This window comes from Ailuropoda melanoleuca, chromosome 9 (genome assembly GCF_002007445.2).
Source record: "Ailuropoda melanoleuca isolate Jingjing chromosome 9, ASM200744v2, whole genome shotgun sequence".
Taxonomy (NCBI): Eukaryota; Metazoa; Chordata; class Mammalia; order Carnivora; family Ursidae; genus Ailuropoda; species Ailuropoda melanoleuca.
In genome coordinates this window covers 78,171,747-78,192,299 of record NC_048226.1, presented here as the reverse complement: position 1 = coordinate 78,192,299, position 20,553 = coordinate 78,171,747, and the positions used below count along the sequence as shown (strand labels likewise).

General features: G+C 33.9%; 1 protein-coding gene across 1 annotated transcript in view; it reads left to right on the top strand.

The window, feature by feature from the left end:
- Nucleotides 1-20,553, top strand: part of CSMD3 (CUB and Sushi multiple domains 3) — a 1,149,842-nt gene that overhangs the window by 1,011,371 nt on the left and 117,918 nt on the right. The window contains 2 exon segments of the mRNA XM_034668518.1: nt 16,428-16,546; nt 17,820-17,889. Of these exon segments, the coding sequence (XP_034524409.1) occupies nt 16,428-16,546; nt 17,820-17,889 (189 nt within the window).

Below are 20,553 nucleotides of genomic sequence, written 5' to 3'. Positions count from 1 at the left end.
ATTTAGGTCTTGTAAACCAAATTCTTTGACAGAAAAGACATGCTAGAAGTATAATCTAAGCATGTTAAATCATGATATCTAATTTAAAAAGTAGAGTTGAGTATCTAACTATGTCAAGGGCAGTCTGATGAGAACTGTAGAAGGATTATAAGGTAAATGAGATAAGTCTCTGTCCTAATTAAGCGTAAACTTTATTACATGAAATGTGTTTTTGTCCTGTTGTGATTATCTATCTGACTGTGTTATGAGTCATTTCTATAAAATGAACAATCAAAGAATACTAGAATTTTCTAAGTTAGTTATCTGGATCAAATTCAAGAATGTGGCAAAGAATTCACCATTGGTATTGATAGAGCTTGAGGACAAATGATGTATTCATGTATATATTATATGTGCAGTTGCTTTAAAAAATAGACTACTCACAGGGAATGGCATTTATTTTATTAGCTTTGAGGTCACATAATCTGAAGTAAGTATTCCCAAACGATGCTTTGACTTCAAATCGATCCCCAGATACTTCCTACCAATTAGTAGATATTTTAGGGGCACCTGAATGATTCAGCCAGTTGAGCGTCTGCCTTCAGCTCAGGTCATGATCTGAGGGTCCTGGGATTGAAGCCCACATCAGGCTTTCTCCTGCTCCCTCTGCTTGTGCTCTCTCACTTTCTCTCTCTCTTTGTCAAATAAATAAATAAAATCTAAAAAAAAAAAAGAATTAGTAGGTATCTTGATTCTCCACCCATGAGTGAAAAAAAGAAAAAAGCTTGGCACTGTATGTGGACAATCTAGAGACAGTATTAACTGTAATTTTCAAAAATCACAATGTGGAATCCTATTAGAAGATGGTAAGAGGACCACCAAAATTTTTAAGCATTGTGTTGAGGGCCCTTACCTAACACATCATATCATTTGCTAGATGTTCTCTCTCTCTTTTTTTTTTTAAAGATTTTATTTATTTATTTGACAGAGAGAGAGACAGCCAGCGAGAGAGGGCACATAGGCAGGGGGAGTGGGAGAGGAAGAAGCAGGCTCCCAGCAGAGGAGCCTGATGTGGGGCTCAATCCCAGGACTCTGGGATCATGCCCTGAGCCAAAGGCAGATGCTTAACGAGAGCCACCCAGGCGCCCCTAGATGTTCTCTTTTAACTGGAGCAAAATTCTAAAAAAACTTCCTGGATTAAAATAAATATAATAATAATAAACACCAGTACTACAAAAAGAATGTAAAGTTATATTAAAACATTTTTTTAAATCAAATTATAACTTAATAGAAGTTAAAGTATTTTCCAGGTGGAAGTAGACCTTTCTTTTTGGAAATTAAATAAATGCCTCACTAAATAGGTACACTTGGTAATGTTGTAGCATACAAACGCTTCAGTTCCATGTGCTGCTTTTAAACAAGTCAGTGAATCTAAATTTAAATAGGAACTATAAATAGAAAGATGAAATATAGAGAAATAGATGAGAAAAAGTTACAGAGGATGGGAAAAGCAGGACAATTAGGACAGGCAGACAGAGAAAGAGAAGAGAGAAAAGAGAAAATGATACATTTAGTGGACAGTCGTGAAATCAGTGCCAGAGAATGCCTGTGTTCTTTTAATTAATTAAGAAGGTTTTGGAATAGTCTCCATGTTTTCAGATCTATTGTCTGATCAATAAGGACATTTGCAAAATACTGAGTAAGTGCAAGAGAATGGGGGGGGGTCGATCAAGGAAATTTAAGTCCAGCTTTATAGAATTAAAATGACTAATAACTTACGCTCTAGTCTTTGAGGACAAATTTATAAAACAAGCTATGGCAGTATTTTTGGCTGCCTGTCCCTAACAGATTGAAAAGCAGTTACAATACATTTGGTGGATCAAAAGCTGCCTGGAGCAGCTGTGGTTTTGGTGCAGTGTCCAGCAGGGTAATCTCACTCAGTGCACACTCGAATACATCCCTTCCAGAAATGCTGGAGAATACATCCAAGCACAGTGGCTTTTTTTTTTTTTTTTGCAAATAGTCTGTCTTATTTATGGAAAGGGTACCTTAATTTCTGTCAAGTTTTTAAATTTTCCCTTAGTGAAGAAACATTTATCTTGTAGTAACGCAACGATCTGACTTACTTGTGGAGGTAGGTTATATTAACTAGACATAAAAATTTTAAAGAACTTCTTTATGTTTTCAGAAGCTGCCCAAATTAGTGGTTGAGATGTATAGAACACAATGGCCTCTTTAAGAGGAAACAGTTTTTTAAACGAATATAAGGACTACATGAAAAAAATTTAAATCGAAGTTTGATACTTAGAAAAAGCAAAATGCTTAAGCAGTTGGGTACTAGGAAAATAACGTGTGTGTGTGTGTATCTGTCTGTTATAAACAAGGTAGTTATATTAACTTTTCTCCATTGAGAAGACCCCTTTTTCACTGCACATCTTTGGTATTTCATTTCTGGCAGCCTCTGAGATAAAAGTTATGCCCACAGGGTAACATAAGGAGGGAATCACAATGGGGAAATAATAGTCTCATAATCACACTACGAATACTAGCAACAGATGCAGAAGGCATTAAGGTTTGCTACAAAAAGGACAGATTTCACGTTTGTTTGTTTTGTTTTTAACCAAGAAAGTAGACTCTTCCTATATTCCCAAAGGATGATTTTAAACAGTAAAGGTTTCAGGAAACATGGCAGGTGTTCCTCTGGCTTGGGAAATGGAAATTTGGCTGAGATTCCTTCCAGCAAAAGAGTATATTCTCTGTCTGATTTTCCTACTCACTCATGAGGCTTTTAGGGGAAAAAATCAAATTATCCAGTGGTACAATTACTAGACATATATGCCTTGCTTTTTATTTACTTGAAAGGTAAATGCTGACAAATAGGTTGATTTTTATCTACAGTGTTCTTTTCCTCCTTGAACTGGAGATCATGACATTTTAATTTAGGAGTGCCTGTCCATGATGATTATGATTATGATTAATATCAGACGAACCTGATGTTCCTTGAGCCCATTCTATCCTCTCATGCCTTAGTCTTATTATTTCTAGAGGCCCATTTTGATCAGTTCATGTCATTGTTTTCCTATTACCTATTAAAGAAAGGCAACATTCTTTAGCATCCTACTCCAACAGTAATTTCTTATGTCATTTTTTACCAAATGTACTTTGTAATATTTCCCCCCTTAATCAAATGAAGTAATTGTTTCCTAGATATATCATGTGTTTCCTCTTTCCTCCTCTCCCCATTTATTTCCTCCAGCTGAATGCCCCACATTTCTTCATTTTCTAGCTGTACTATTCTTAATTTATATATTACCCTAAATCTTAACTGATCCAATCAGCTCATTCTGAAAGTGTTTTTCTTCTTTTTCTGGATTCTGATATCATTCCCTTTCACTCCCTCAGTGCTTATATATTTATTAATTCAATAAATATTTCCTGAACACTTGTGTGCCAGGCATAGTTTGCATTTGTGAATGAAAGAGACAATATCCTCTTGTGTTCTTGGAGCTTATAGTCTAGCATGTGAGGACAAAAAAGACAAAAATTGATGTTATTAAGCTATAGAGCACTTCAGAAAGTGAAAATTCATAGAATAAGATAGTTGAGGGCGCCTGGGTGGCTCAGTTGGTTGAGGAAATGAGTCTTGGTTTCAACTGATGTCATGATCTCAAGGTCATGGAATCGTGCCCTGGAATAGGTTCCGCACTCAGTGGGGAGTCTGCTTGAGATTCTCTCCCTCTGCCCTTCCCCCACTCTCTCTCTAAAAAATAAATAAAATCTTTAAAAAAAAAAAAGGAAATTAGATGAAGGTTTGAGGGATCTGGAAGGCTAGGGCTTCAGAGAGGATGTTTAGATGGTCAAGGTTGACCTTCAAGAGAAGGTGACATTTGAGCATAGGTTGGAAGGTGGTGCAGGAATAAGCCTTGCTGATATGTGAGGAAAGTGTGTTTTAGGGGATAACCAGAGCAAACACCCTGAAACATAAGTATGAAGAACAGCAAGGAGGTGAAAGTAGGAAGAAATGAGGTGAGAGAGAGAAGGGGAGATGCAGTCTTGTAGACTATTGTAAGGATGCAAGTGTTCTCCCTAATTGAAATGGGATTCATTAGAAAGTTTTGTGCAGAGAAATGTCATGCTCTTACTTATAAGGTACTGTGGTGTTTTGAAGTTATGATGTTTAGGTAATTGATTTTAATTAGCATTCTTGAATTATTTCTCAATGAATATTAAGCTACTTGAGGGCAGTATATTGTATATCATTTATTTCTGATATTGTGCAGTACAGTGTTGCATTTTTGTTTTTACATCCCCAGTGAATATTTGCTACAAAATTGAAAAAAAAAAACAGTAACTACATTTATCCAAAGAAGATAACTGTATATTTGTGTAATTATACTACTTTGTATAACTGTACATTATGACTTGGCAGTTATCACCCAGGAACTGGAAGTCCTGATAGCCAACAAGCTAGCTGCACCAACTATGTCACTTTCTAATAGGTTCTTTTGTTAGTTACTTATTAAAGAAGAACTGGCCTTAAAAAATCTACATTTTTAAAATTAAAAAACAACTTGTTTTTGTACCGCTTTGTTTTCTTCTCAGGTGTTATTCTGTATTTTTAAAGAAAATTTCTATGTAGCTGGGTATACACATTGACTTTTAAAATATTTGAAGCAAGGATAACTATTTCAGAATTTGGTAAATACTAATATTTGAGGCTCACAGTGTTTGTCTATCCATGATGACTTTCAAAGCGTGGAATATCTATAAACAAGCAGCCATTTGTATCAGAGCATTATAAACCGTAAGCATTTGAATGACTACTTAGTAGCTTAACAATACCTTCGTCATGATTATTGTAATCATTATATTATCATCATTATGTCATCAAAAGTTAACATTTTTTTAAGATTTCATTTATCTAATAGAGAGAGAGAGAGCATGGACAAGTGGATGAAGGGGCAGAGGGAGAAGCAGACTCCCTGCTGAGCAGGAAGCCCCACTTGGGACTCCATCCCAGGACTCTGAGATCAGGACCTGAGCCAAGGCAGGTGCTTAACTGACTAAGCCACCCAGGTGCCCCAAAAAGTTAACATTTTTTCAAGTGCTCAGTATATGCCAAACACAGTATTAATATTTTATAGATATATCTTTATTTAATTTTCCCAATTACCTTATTTTTAATCCTGTTTTATAGATAATAATCTCTTAACTCCATATTTTTAAAGTTAGTAAATAGTAGAGGTGGGATAAAAACTTCCAAGAATTTGATACTGGAGCAAACAGTCCTGACCACTACATTATAGTCCTCCTTAGAGTTTCTTTGCATGATTTTCCATCTTAATATTGATTTCCAAATATAAGAACAAAACCACTTGTGAACACATCAAATGTTTGTTGAGTACTTGCTAATTACTAGATATAATTTCTAGGCGTATGTGCTACAAATTTGCATAATATCTAGCCCTAAAAACCTGCAGACTAATTGTAAGAATGTGCAAACAGGTAATTGCAAAATTAAAATGTAAACACTGTTCGTATTGTTTTAAGTTGGTGCTTCTCAGATAATGTGCATTATGGTCACTGAAGTCTTGTTAAAAGTCTAGATAAGACCGTACTCCAGAAGATCAAGTCAATGTTTCTGAGACTCAGCCAAGCATTTGCACTTTCACCAGCATCCCAAGATTATTCTTACAATGACCAAAGTATGAGGCCATCTTGTGTAACTTAGGTGATGACACAAAGACGGTAGTGATCAAATCTGTTAGGGATTACTGACAATGGAGACAAGGAAGACTTCGCCAAACGATGGATAGAAGTCCTATTGGCAGGTAAGAATTAAAGTGCAGATATGGAATTAGTTTGGTGCTTTGAAGGCACCTCTTGAAATGTAGGTGGGTATAAGACCATTTATTCTGGAATCAGATGTCAGTCTCTGTCTTGACAATGCCATTTGATAGCCATGTGACACGAGGCCATTCCTAAAGTCCCCTAAAAACCCAGTTTCCTCGTCTGTAATCTGGGATAATAATAACACCTAACCTGAAATATTTCTTCAGAATTAAATGAGATCATCCATGTAAAAGTGTTTATCATAATGCCCAGTCCATAGTAAGCTCTCAATAAATACCATTCTCTCTCGCTGATGAGATGAACCCAATGTGGCTAAAATTGTCAAATGGTATCTTAAGTGCTGAAAGATTAGATTAAGAAGGTGACAGACACTTTCTTGGAGACACACTCCAGGGTTTCAATTTGGGGAGTAACATGCTTAGTTTTGAATTTTTGAAGGGCCCTTTTATTTTGGAAAATGGAAAATGCATTGCAGGAAGAGAATAGGCCTAAAGAAAGGGATTGCAATAGTTCACATGAGAAACCGTGAAGGAGGTTATTGTGGTTGTGTAAGATTTGTGGCCAATTAGATGTTGGAGATGAAAGGGAGAAGAGTAGAAGATGGTTCTTAGGTTTCTGATCTTTTGTTTTGGTTTTTACTCTAAATCATACTACTTTTTATAATCACAGGCCTGTTTTATTCCATTGGCGAGCTGGACTTTTAATCCTTAGACTTTTTCTTTGATTTTTAGATTTTAGCTATTGAATTAAACAAACCAGGATCAACAGAACCACTTTTATTTATCTGTAATAATTAGACCTCACATCTTACAGTGGGATCTAGAAACCAAAAGTATTCCCTAATTTAACTAGTGGTAATGCCAGTACAAATATATACTTTCAAGAATGAAGTTGGTATAGAAGGTGCTTATGGTGCTACTTGCAAAGTAAGAAAAGACGGCAAATAGATACCACATTTATTATGGGTGTGTATATTTTTAATATTTATAGTCAAGCTGCTCAAATTATTCTCTGTTGGAGGCTATAGTTGGTCCATAAATAAATTGAATCAGGGCAATTTTTCTAAATTACAGACACACAAAGCAAGGTAGTAAGTATAAATTTAGAATTTTCTTTCTTTCTTTCTTTCTTTCTTTCTTTCTGTCTGTCTTTCTTTCTTTCTTTCTCTCTCTCTCTCTCTCTCTCTTTCTTTCTTCTTTCTTTCTTTCTGTTTTTAGTTTCAGATGTAGTGTTCAGTGAATCATCAGTGGCATTATAACACCCAGTGCTCATCATGGCACGTGCTCTCCTTAATGCCCAATATTCTAGTTACTTTTTTCTGAAACTTTGATGTCTTATATTGGTTTTATGCTAACAGATTCTAAAAATTACCTGATATATAAACAGGTAGCCAATATTAATGGAAAGAGTAAGATAAAAACCCTCAATTTACTTTCTGTTAATAACAAAAGGAATTGAAGAGAAAAAAAGGCAGGCAGAATGGAAGAAGACAAGTTTCCCTAGCAACCTTGGAAGACACAAGGAAAACTAAGGCAAATATATCAGAATTCCAGAGTTTAGAGGATACATTTTTCTCTCTCTAAAGAAAAGCTAAAACATTAGTTGATATTCTGATTAGTATTTTGCTAATTTCTGACATGAGTTATCATAAGCTGACATAAGTCTACATCTTTGTGTGTGTGTGTGTGTGTGTGTGTGTGTGTGTGTGTGTTGGGAATGTATGCTGGTTTGGTAGTCATGTGAATAGATATATCTGCTCTGAGTTAAGATATTTTTCTAACATATAAAGTACCAAATTTATCTGTCTTCTCATCCCCAAGAACACTGGAAAGTGGGAATTAATTTTTAACTTGACAATCGTATTTTTTGTTGTTTGTTTGGTTTTGACAAATGCAATCCTGGTTATAACTGTATGTCTTGCCTAAGTGTATGTTTTGCTAAGAAAAATGTCCCTAGTGCATGGAATGCCACTAAATATATCAATTGTTAGTAAGCTTCCACAAAGAGAACTTACAATTTCTAGCAGCTCTGCAGCTGGGTTCTGTTAGAGCTTCATCATTAACAATTCTGGAATGACAATTTGGTTGTAATATGCATATATGATTTCCTTCATATTTCCTTAAATTTATTGCCATACACATTTGTATCTCACTAATGGAAAATTCTAGAGGGGCAGTGGAGCATCTATAAATCAATGAACAGCTTTTGGTTTTGAACTTATACAATGTGCATGTTTTAAAAGGGCAAACTACATGTAATGGTGTTTGCAAATTTAAAGAAGGGCACTCAAAAATCTTAGGACGTAGCACTCAGAGGAACGCAAAGGCCCATGTTACCATAATGAACATATTTTTCTATCCTCCTAAACTAGAGAACATTCATGATATATGCCACTAATAATTTTGCTGTAAATCCTGGGAAAACACAGGTGATCCAAAAATATCTTTCCTTTCTGCTTAATAGTGGAAGGGCTGGTCTGAGTACCCCAAAGTATAAAAGTAGTCATAAAATAGGAAATGCGTAGACATGTATTCATTTAACTCTAGCTTATAAATAAAAGATTCAATTCAGCACAATAGTTATTTTACTGCTTTCCATCCTTGAGCAATATGCTTAAGAGATAATGCATTAGGTCTTAATGAGTTTATTTTTATAATCACTAAAAATGGTTTCCTCCCTTGGGCTAATTAAATAATTGATTATTTGAGAAAAATAGTGATTTTAAGATTAATTATGTTTTTACTTAAACTAATTTTCTTGTTTTAACTAGTTTATGCACATCATCTCATAAAATGTCAATTGTAGAAACATCTCCTGCTCAAATTAAATTATTAATATTTGTCATTTCTAATTTCAATTGCCATTAACAGAATATATTTAATGCAAATAAGTGTAATTGATTTTGCAAACACCTCTCACTCCTTAATCCTACAAGGCCATTAGTTTTATCATAGTTTCCTCTTTTCTTTTAATCAAAATTTATTTTACGATCATGTCATTGACTTTTTATCTCTGTGGTGTTGACTTAGAAATGGTTTCCGCCTAAGTTTCTGAATTCTGGAAACATTGTAGTTTTGTATTCCTAAACTTTCTCTAGCTCTATCTTGAGCTAATATCATTGCTCTTGGTCTCTTGGTTTTTCTCCCAGTTAAACCAGTAACATTTTAGCTTATATAGAAGTTTTTTTATTTTGGGTCAATCACAAACTTCAAGGTACTTAAATTCTTGGCACTTTATATGACTTTTTACATATTTTCTTTATGTTGCTAGAGTATGTATGTGAAACCTATTGATCTTAAACATACAGAAACATACTCTCATGACAACAGGAAAAAATAGCCTTTATCTAGAATGCTAAATAACAACCTTACTTCCATGTTTAAAACCACTGAATAATGTTAGTTATTATGTCCCCGCCACTACTCTGAGTATTATGTATATCTTGTTTTCTTTAAGCAGTGCAGTATTCCTATGAAGTCAGTATTTTTGCATTCCATTTAACAGGTGAGGGAACTGAGACACAGAAATCATTTCAGACTTTACCAAAAAGATAAACTAATGGAGCCAAGATGCACATAAAGGTTGTGTTCTTGATAACTTTGAAATTTTCCTTCATTACACAGAGAAAGAAAATAAAATTTCCTACATTGGTTAAGATTATAAAATCTATCTCCCTTTCAGCTTCATTTCTTGAAATGAACACACTACAGTGTGTTTTGGGGAAAACCACTCCCCCTCTTTTCCAAAAAAGAAGGAAAAATCACTTAAAACTTCATTCGTTTAACATGCCACCTTGTCTGCCAGCACATCACACTCACTTTACCCCTCATTATTATGAGTTGGTAAAATATATAATTTTTTAGTAAGGTTATTCTTTTTTTTGTTGTTAATAATCCATTTCCAATGTCTTTTCTTTTTCGTTTTTATTTAAATTCCAATTAGTTAACATACAGTGTAATATTAGTTTCAGGTATAGAGTTCAGTAATTCAGCACTTAAACAAAGGACACCCAGTGCTCATCACAAATGCCCTGCTTAATACCATCACCCATTTAACTATTCCCCCCATCCACCTCCCTCTAGTAACCCTCAGTTTGTTCTCTATTGTTAAGAGTCGGCTTTCTGGGGAGTCTGGGTGGCTCAGTCAGTTAAGTGTCAGACTCTCAGTTTTTCAGGGTCCTGAGATCAAGCCCCAAGTCAGGCTCTGCACTCAGCTCAGTCTGCTTGCCCCTCTCCCTATGCTCCTTCCCCCACTTGTGCTAGCTCTCTCTCATAAACAAATAAATAAAGTCTTTAAAAAAAGAGTCTGTTTTCTGGTTTGCTCTTCTTTTTTCTTTTTAGTAGGGTTATTCCTTATGAAATAATTATTTTAATAAAGGATGACCTTCATTTACTGTGATTATTCCACTACCTGTGATCTTTTAAACCACTCCCTTCTCCTGCTCCATCAAGAATTTCTTTAGAGCATAGTTGCTTATGTTGCTAATTAATCTTTGCATTTCTGACATGTAACATGATATAGAGTACATAATAGGTGCATAATAATTGCTTATGATAGCACATTCTATTTAACATTTTATCATTTAACTTAGCATCAAACTGTAGACTAAAATTTGAGAAGCAGTTTCTATTACTGAATATTCAATAAATTATTCAGAGTAATGCTAAGTTAAATGTTAATTGAGGTAAGAACAAGTAAAGTAAGTAAAATTTAAGGATCAAGGTAAATGTGAGCTAAATCTGCACCACAACATGTTCCTAAACCACTGTTGCCCATCAGTGGCTATTATGTCAGAACTGTTCTTTCCGGAAAAAACTCACAAATATTGAAGTTACATGTTACATAGTAGGTATTTGACAAATATTTGTTTATTAGATTAATTAATTAATTACAAGGTACATTATACCAGAAAAAATCTGTGTGTTTGCCATTGAAGTTAAACCAGCTCATATTGAAATCACCCTTTGATTATCACCAGCTTCTCTGTTTTTCTTTTTTCAAACTGTTATCTTATAATGACAAATGTGGAATGCCAAATGGTAATCCTAGTATTTTTTAAAACTCATGGGGTGCCTGGGTAGCTCAGTCAGTTAAGCATCTGCCTTTGGCTCAGGTCATGATCCCAGAGTCCTGGGATCAAGCCTCATGTCAGGCTTTCTGGTCAGCGGGGAGCCTGCTTCTCTGCCCCCATGCTTGTGCGTTCTCTCTCTCTTTCTCTGTCACATAAATAAATATCCCCTTTTATGGGGATGTGTGGGTGGCTCAGTCCATTAAGCAGCTGGCTCTTGATTTCCTCTCAGATCATGATCTTGGGGTCCTGAGATTGAGCCCCTGGTCAGGCTCCGTCCTCAGAGAGGAGTCTGCCTGAGGATTCTCTCTCTCTCTTTCTCTCCCTCTGCCCCTTCCGCATACTCACTATCTCTCTCTTTCTCTCTAAAAAAAAATAATAAATAAATATTTTTAAAAAAACCCTCATATGTAACATAAAGATAGGAATAATATTATCCTGGACACCTAAGTGGGGCAGTTGGTTAAGGGCAGGCTCTTGGTTTTAGCTCAGATTATGATCTCAGGGTCCAAGGATAGAGCCCCATTACAACTCTGTGCTCAGCGCAAAGTCTGCTTCAGGATTCTCTCTCCCTCTGCCCCTCCCTCACCTTGCTTGTGCTCTCTCTCTTTCTAAAATAAATAAATCTTAAAAGAAGAAATAATGGTTATCTTGAATCCGTTATTTAGAGAAAATTTAAAATTGAAGACCTGCAATATATTTAAAATAATAATACCTTCACTATTACTGAATACAACCTTTGTGCAAGGACACATGATTCAATTCCTGTTCCTTTTTTACATGTACACGGATGCAATATTTTGGTCTTTATTTTCAATAAATTTATACATAGGCTGTTTTTTTATTTAAATTCAATTATAAAACATTCAGTGATTCATTAGTTGCGTATAACACCCAGTGCTCATCACATCACATGCCCACCTTACTGCCTATCACCAAATACATAGATTGTGATGTTGAATTTGTGAAGGAGGTTTTCCTTTTAAAAACAATGTTACCAGGAGTCTTACCAGTAATTAAGCTTCTTCTTCTCTCTGTCTGCCTCTCTCAAAACATCAAAGACTCATTAAAATCATTATGGAATACTGGAAAGTAATATATGTATATATAATCAGAATGATCAGATATAAATTATATGCTTAAGAACATTATCTACTGCAGATTGATTTGCCTTATGGACACAATTGGAGAGAACAGTTTTTGGCTATAAATAAATGGTTATAAATAAATGTTGGAAATTTGAAGACCGAGGTTTCAGTATTTTCATTCAGGGTAATTGCCTGCAGTAATTTGACAGCAGACATAACTTTATGCAATTTTTGATATGGATTTGTCCCTGGACTCATTTCCGTTTGTTTTTGGCTACAACAGCAGATTAATTGATCCAATTCCCATTAAAAAAATTCACCCAGAACATATCTTTGATTGCCAACGCCAAAATTGACACTCATACAGCTGAAAATGACTCAATATTTTGATTGCCTTGGTTAATCAGGAGAGCATCCTTTGCAACATTTTTACAGAAATTCACTCTCTCTTTGTTGATTCTTACAAATAACCTATTGATTTTGTTACTTACAAAGAAGTGAAAATAATTCTTAGAGTTTTTAAAAGTTTTTAAATTGAAGTGTAGTTGACATACAAGGTTATATTAGTTTCAGGTGTACAACATAGTGATTCAACATTTATATACATTATGAATAATCACCATGATAAATTGAGCTACTTTAAAGTTACCATTTAATCACTCAGAGCTTATTTACTTATTAATTTTTATTTATTTTTAAAATTTTTTTAGAGAGGGAGAGAGACAGAGTGAGAGACTGGGGGAGGGGGAGAGGGAGAGGGAGGGAGAGACTCTTCAACAGGCTCCACACCCAACCTGATGCAGGCTTTATCTTACAACCTGAGATCATGCCCTGAGCCAAAATCAAGAGTAGGATACTTAACTGACTGAAACACTCTGGCACCCCAGAGTTTATTTGTTTAAATAAAAAATGTAAAATACGAACAGCAAGATTTTTAGATAATTCTGCTTTATTTCCCTTAGTGTACAAAAAATAATTGGCTGCAAAAAAAAATTAGAAAGGCCATCAGTGACTTCTTCTGCTTATCTGACTACCTCATCACCTTACTTTCTTCCTTGAAATAATCATATTCAACAGATGAGCTGTTCCAACTCCATGTCTTCTGCAACAACAGAAGGGCGTATGTTCTTATACCCCCAATTTTTTGCTAGTAATAATTCATCTAATAGATGAGTGATGTTATTATTAATAAAAATAATTCATGTTCATTATAAAAATTTTGGAAATTCAGAAAAATATAAGGAAAGGCAAAAAAATCATCAATGATCTCATAATCAAGAACTATAATCTATGCTAATATTTGGCATATTTCCTTTTCCTCATTTTTCTCTGATAATATTTTATACAAAATTTTTAACTTACATAATTGCTATTATGTATATTACAGAGTTTTATATCACATTTTTGTCTTATTTTATTTTAAGATTTATTTTATTTGAGGGCACCTGGGTGGCTCAGTCATTAAGGGTCTTCCTTCGGCTTGGGCATGATCCCAGGGTCCTGGGATCAAGCCCTGCATTGGGCTCCCTGCGCGGCAGGAAGCCTGCTTCTCTCTCTCCCACTTCCCCTGCCTGTGTTCCCTCTCTTGCTGTTTCTCTCTCTGTCAAATAAATAGGTAAAATCTTTTTTTTTTTTTTAAAGATTTATTTTATTTGAGAGAGAGAATGAGAGCATGGGGGTGGGGCAAAGGGAAAGGGAAAGAGAAACTCCAAGCAGACTTCATGCTGAGCCAGACCCTGAGATCATGACCTGAACCAAAGCCAAAAGAGTCCAATGCTCAACGACTGGGCTACCCAGCCCTGCCAGGAGTTTTATATCACATTTTTGAAGTTAAAACTTTTAAAATATTTTACTATGTTGGTATATATTATGTGTAAACCTCACTTAAAAATGAGGCTCTCGGGGCGCCTGGGTGGCACAGCGGTTAAGCGTCTGCCTTCGGCTCTGGGCGTGATCCTGGCGTTATGGGATCGAGCCCCACATCAGGCTTCTCCGCAGTGGGCCTGCTTCTTCCTCTCCCACTCCCCCTGCTTGTGTTCCCTCTCTTGCTGGCTGTCTCTATCTCTGTCAAATAAATAAATAAAACCTTTAAAAAAAATGAGGCTCTCAATATTTTATAGTATCACTGTACCATAGTTTTATGTGTCCTCTTCCCAGGAAAGGAAATCACCACTTCTGGATACTAATAGTTTTCTGTGTATATGACCCTGAATGGAGTACTTGATAGAAAGAAAAGAAAATGAATGTGTACAAAATTTGGCCTTCTTAGTAAGAATGACTGCAAGAATGACCTTAGTGGTAAAGAGTAATAAATGTACTGTTCAGGGCTCCCAAAAACCAAGATTGTACCAAAGGAAGGTGAAATTCTGTTTTTAAGACATGTATGTTTATATTATAAATCACTTTTTTGTGATATTCATTAATTCCTGAAAAGGGCTCTATGAAATCAGATAAATTGAATGTGTAAGATTAGCGGGTATTAGATAGGCTTAAAACAAATATAAGTTTCTTTTACTTTTGGATCTGAAAATCTAGTTGGAAAAGTGAGGCATTAACCCCTAAAATGTTAAAGGTACATCACAATTTAACGGTGACTTACCTTGCCTAGATCCATAAATTCAAGGTTACAAAAAAATGGGAAATGTGAAGTATGTGTATGGTTAGAGACCTAGCTAATTGAAGCATTAGTGTTGGAACTCCCATTCACAGACTTCCCTAACCTCCTCTAGGGCTGCACAAATGCATTCCCAAATGATGAGTTTACTCTTCTTCTTCACTGTCTTCCTTTCTGATCTAATCATAATTCTATCAAGTTAGTGCTTTTATGTCATTTTCTATCCTTAAATATGACCTTAAATTTGGAATGATTTTTAGCTACTCTGAATATTGTATTATTAGAAAGAGAATATCTTCCATTTGCAGAGCTAGACATTAGTATTTATTAAAAAGTTATCAAAATAGGGATTCGTGTTCTTTTTCATACTATTCATTCATCCAATCAACAAATGTTTTTTGGATGCTTCCTTAAGATGCAGTGCTCTAAGCTGCCCTTAAGGAGTCTCAGAGGGGAAATAAATATTGAACAACTAATTACACAGTTATTTACTCATTATTAATTTATGTTAAGCACCACAAAGAAATGTAGAAAGTGGTGCTATGAGAGCATCCATCAATAGGAAGTATCAAGGAGTAAAAGAATGTCTGAAGTATTGTAATTCTTTAGGATTCAGTTTTTAATATTTTTTTCATGAAATGAACATATATAATGATTTTGGAGTGGTGACTACTTCCTCCCATAATTTAAACATGCATTAGATTAGCTTCAAATGTGAATTACAAAGAATTGGATAATAAACACTGTTTTTTATTGAAGATAAAAAATTCTTAATATTGCATTTTTCAAAATGTTTTGGCAAAAAAATCAATTTTTCAGACTTTAAGTAAGTCATTTTAGAAAAACAACTTATATTTAGTATGCTTTTATTCTCCTATGCTGAAAAATGTATTGTTACTATAAAAATAATGGAAGTGTTTTGAATGATAGAATTATCTCCCTTCAGAAATAACTGATTTCAGGTGTCACCTAAACTTTTCAGGTCTCGACGAACTACATGTTTTTCTCCTTTTTGATTATAATATATTTGGAGAACAATTTATTTTTTTGAGAATACATCTTATTTAAAAATACATTTAAAAAACTGTTACATGCAATAAGTATCTCAAAATATGTCTCATAAATTAAAAAGCCCATTTTGTGTGAAAGAAAAAGGAACCAGATGATATGGACAAAATAGCAATTTTTTAGTTATTTTACTAAGAATATTTTACAAACATAATTTCATATTACTCTCACAATAAATTATTGTTTTATTTTTTATTAAGGGATTTTCTTCTTAGGAATTTTTAATTTTTGTTTTATAGTAGAAGACATTTAGACTGTGAGTTAGAAAGACTTTAAGTGTTATCACATTGTTATTTAATGGTTGGTGCCATGAAAATTCAAAGAAATAGTTTTATGGTACAGTTCCAAGCATATTGCTTTTAACAACTACAGTTAAATCTTGCTCACACGTAGGTAGCATTCACAGAACATCCCCAGTGTCCCAGTGTAAAAATCTAGTTTTAATGATACCAGTATTCAATTTTGGTAATTTAATATGCATAATTTGGGGCGCCTGGGTGGCACAGCGGTTAAGCGCCTGCCTTCGGCTCAGGGCGTGATCCCGGCGTCCAGGATCGAGCCCCACGTCAGGCTCCTCTGCTGAGAGCCTGCTTCTTCCTCTCCCACTCCCCCTGCTTGTGTTCCCTCTCTCGCTGACTGTCTCTATCTCTGTCAAATAAATCAATAAAATCTTTAAAAAAAAATAAATAAAAATATGCATAATTTAAACATTCATTATTTGAAAGTTACTTATGCTAATATCTTTAAATATTTTCAGCAATTGGTTTGGACTCCTGTCCTGAACCACAAACTCCTAGCAGTGGAATGAAAATTGGAGACAGATATATGGTTGGTGATGTGGTATCCTTTCAGTGTGATCAAGGATATTCTCTACAGGTAAGGCTATTTTTAAATTATAGTTTTGATTTGAATTGCTTTTTCAGAGTATTTTAATGGAACAATGATTGGTAATCCAAAAGTTTTAAAACAATATTGATTTCAAACTGCAATAGCCTTAAATCAAAAGTTATTCAATTTGTCCATAAAACATATTAATGAGAGAAATTACTAGAACGGACTAAATATGCTTTGTTTGCAAGTAACCAAAAATTGTTTTCGAATCAAAATTAATCTTTGCTTCACACTTTTCTCTCTGTTCATATAGGATGTAACAACTCTATTCTTGGAGCTTTAGAATTAGAAAATATAAATGAAGTACTACTTAAAGTGTTAAATGAAACTTCCATGATAATAAATTTTTGAAATTAGTGAAAATCAACCAGAAATATATTTTAGAGGGTCTCAAATTTATGGTTGCATAAAAATCTCCTTAAAGAATTGACCTACTAAGTAACTGAGAAAAAAATATGAGGCAGAAACTATTCCATATGTTAAGTAAATAGATTCCTTAGAGAAAGCAAAATTAGAAATTAATGATTTATAGTCTTTAACATTTCATTACAAATTATTATTCTCAGAAGTACAATCAGATATTTCTGGACTTTATATTTCAGTTTATAATTTAATATATCTTAATTGACTCATTTTAATATTTTATGAAGTGTTTTTAAATTATGCTTTCCCTATTTCACCTTAAATATTATAGCAATTTATTATAAACAGTTATATATATGATCATTTCACTCACATAAATCATTGCAGTATCCCAGTAGAACATGTTTGAATAGAAAAATGTTAAGTTTAAAAACCACAATTCTGATGTGATTAGGAGTCTTAATTTTTCTACCAGGACAATGCCCCACCCCCCCTTTTTTTAAAGGTTTTATTTATTTATTCAACAGAGATAGAGATAGCCAGCGAGAGAGGGAACACAGCAGGGGGAGTGGGAGAGGAAGAAGCAGGCTCAGAGCAGAAGAGCCTGATGTGGGGCTCAATCCCTTAACGCTGGGATCACGCCCTGAGCGGAAGACAGACGCTTAACCGCTGTGCCACTCAGGCACCCCAGGACCATGTCACTTTTTACATTTCATCACAAGCGTATATAATTACATTTCTTATTTTAAGTCATACTGAGAATTCCAGTAAAAGGTTAAAAAATACTAAAAAAATGATAACATATATTTAAGCTTATTTTTATAATGACCATTCACTATGCTATGTTTAATTTAGTCTTTTTAAATGTGTACTGAACTGCGTCTTTTTTATGTAGGGTCATTCTCACATTACATGTATGCCAGGACCTGTAAGAAGATGGAATTATCCAATCCCAATTTGTTTGGGTAAGTTGAAAAACTGTAAATCATTGGTAAGCTTTATCAAATTTTAAAGATACACCCTGTGTATAATGTTGCTGAAATATATAGTTTGTCTTTCGTCAGGTTTTATGGAAATGATGTTTTAAGATAAATGTTTCACATCTTTTTTTTTAATTTTAAATTTTTACATATTTTTTACCTCAAACTTCAATATCAATGGATGACTTTAGAAATTGAGAAAAGGTATTAGGTTTTTTGATCCTTAGAAATTTTTCTCTGTATATGATAGAAATATCCATAGATCAGGAAAATAAGTAAATATCTTATTGCTTGCTATTGAACCAGGATAAGGAATCTGGAGTTTACCAAAGAGAGCATGATACCTCATGAAATGTCTTCATTAGTGACAGGCAGTTGAGATATGGAATATATTAAAATAGCACTTGGATCTTAGAAAGTATGGGACCCAGTTTTTGCTCTAACTTCATTGCTTCCAGTTATTTCTATCCACTTTTTCATTTTTTTTTTCTCTTCCTCATTTCTGGTATCTGTATCCAGCTATTAATATACTGGGCTCTACAGACTATGAAAAAGAAATATGATATATAATCCCTATCTTTAGAACATTCATTACCATTTAGAGTGGTAGAAATAGAAGACTTGAATAAGAGAGTAATTCAGTGTTAAGTTATACCATTGGCTACATGGTAGAATTTCAGAAAGATAAGATGGTTTTCACCCAAGTCATTGGGAAACATAGCCCATAAAATTTACAGTTTTGGATGGTTAAGTGTAATTAAGATCAATAGATGGGGAAGATAGCCTTTTCTGAGTAGGAAAAGGGCAAAAGCAAAAGAATTGGTGTGAATTATATGACTTAACCTCTGTATATTATATTAGTTTGCTTGGGCTGCCATAACAGAACGGTGCAGACTGGGTGGATTAGACAACAGAAATTTATTTTCTTGCAACTCTAGAAGCTAGAAATCCAAGATCAAAGTTCTGGCAGGGTTGTTATCTTCTGAGGTCTCTCTTCTTGGCTTGTAGATGGCCATCTTCTCCCAGAATCTTCACATGGTCTTTTCCCTGTGTGTAAATGCCTCTGGTGTCTTTTCTTATAAGGACAGCAGGTACTGTTAGATTAGGGCTCCACCCTCATAATTTCCTGTAACCTCAGTTACCTCCTTAGAGTCCCTAATTCCAAGTACAGCCAGATTGTGGGTTAGGGCTTTAATGTATGAATATAGTGGGAACCAATTCAATCTGTAATGCCTACGTACCGTGTGTACTATTCTTGTCGAGTCTGTTGGAAAATAATGTTTAGAAGTAACAATGTTTTTAATTGGCAAAAGATATTGAAAGCATTCAGAATTTAGATTGGATGATATTTTTAAAATATATATATTTATATATATGTATAGTCAATTATATACATGTCAATTATATATAATGCCAATTATAAAATTATATGTATATAATGCATATGTAAACATTTATATATACAGATAATGCCAATTATGTGTGTTTCTTATGTGTGTTCATCCAATTAAGTATAAAAAATTGGGAATATAAAAGGGTACAGAGGACAAAATAAGCAGCATATATATTCTGCTGATAAGAAAACAGAGTTTAGGTATGTTGTTCATTACTACATCCCCAGTCCTGGAACAGTTCTCATCATAAGCATACAATAAATATTGCTTAGTTAATAAATTAATATAAAGTTTTGGGATTGTATAGTATATATATATATAATATATTTTATACAATATTAATTTTTAAAAATGTATTTATATATGTGATTATATATATTTTGTATAATGAATTAAAGTTTTGGGATTCTACAGTATATATATTTTTATGTATATATATTTTACATATATAAAATTATGTTTTCTTTCTTGACATTAACTTAGAATAATTTTCCATACTATATCATATTTTCAAAAATTTGATATTTAAAATGGCTTCATGGCACATAGCATAGAATAATTTGTGTAATTTTCTTTTCATTAGAGTTTAGTTTTTTGTCTTTTGTTAAACATTTATAAGTCTTTTAGAATTCTTTCATGCATTTTGTAGTTGTTTACTTAGGATTTTACCTAAATGGATTATGTCATTGCATATACCTGCATAATAATGGAATATTTAATGATATGACCAAAGTTTACAATATATAGTTAAGTATAAAAGGCTTAAAATGACTCACACTGTGAGCCTATTTTCATTGTATGCATACATGTATAAACACACGCATATATATTTTTCTGCAGAGGAAAAAAATTCAAAGGTAACTAGGTTATCTATGGGTAGTAAAATTAGAGGACATTTTTATTTCTTTTTCACTCACTTTTTTGCATTTTATAGATTTAGACAATAAACTGGCACTATATTTGATAGACAAAGTACTTGAAGTGATATCATGGCCATATTACAAGGAGAAACTGAAGGCAGGAGACTGATTAAGAGAATGTCTTAAAGCTCTAGACAACAGGTAACAAGGTTATACAGCCTTGTGAACTGGAAAATAAACAATCTGCCAGATATTCTGTTGGATGGAAAGAAAAGTCACTTGAGATTTTTAGGTAATAGAGACAAATCAGTAAGAACAATCAAAGATGATCTTCTCTTAGAGGACTATGGTTGTGTTTATCCTGGAGGCTATAGTTGTGTCCTTAACAATGAGTG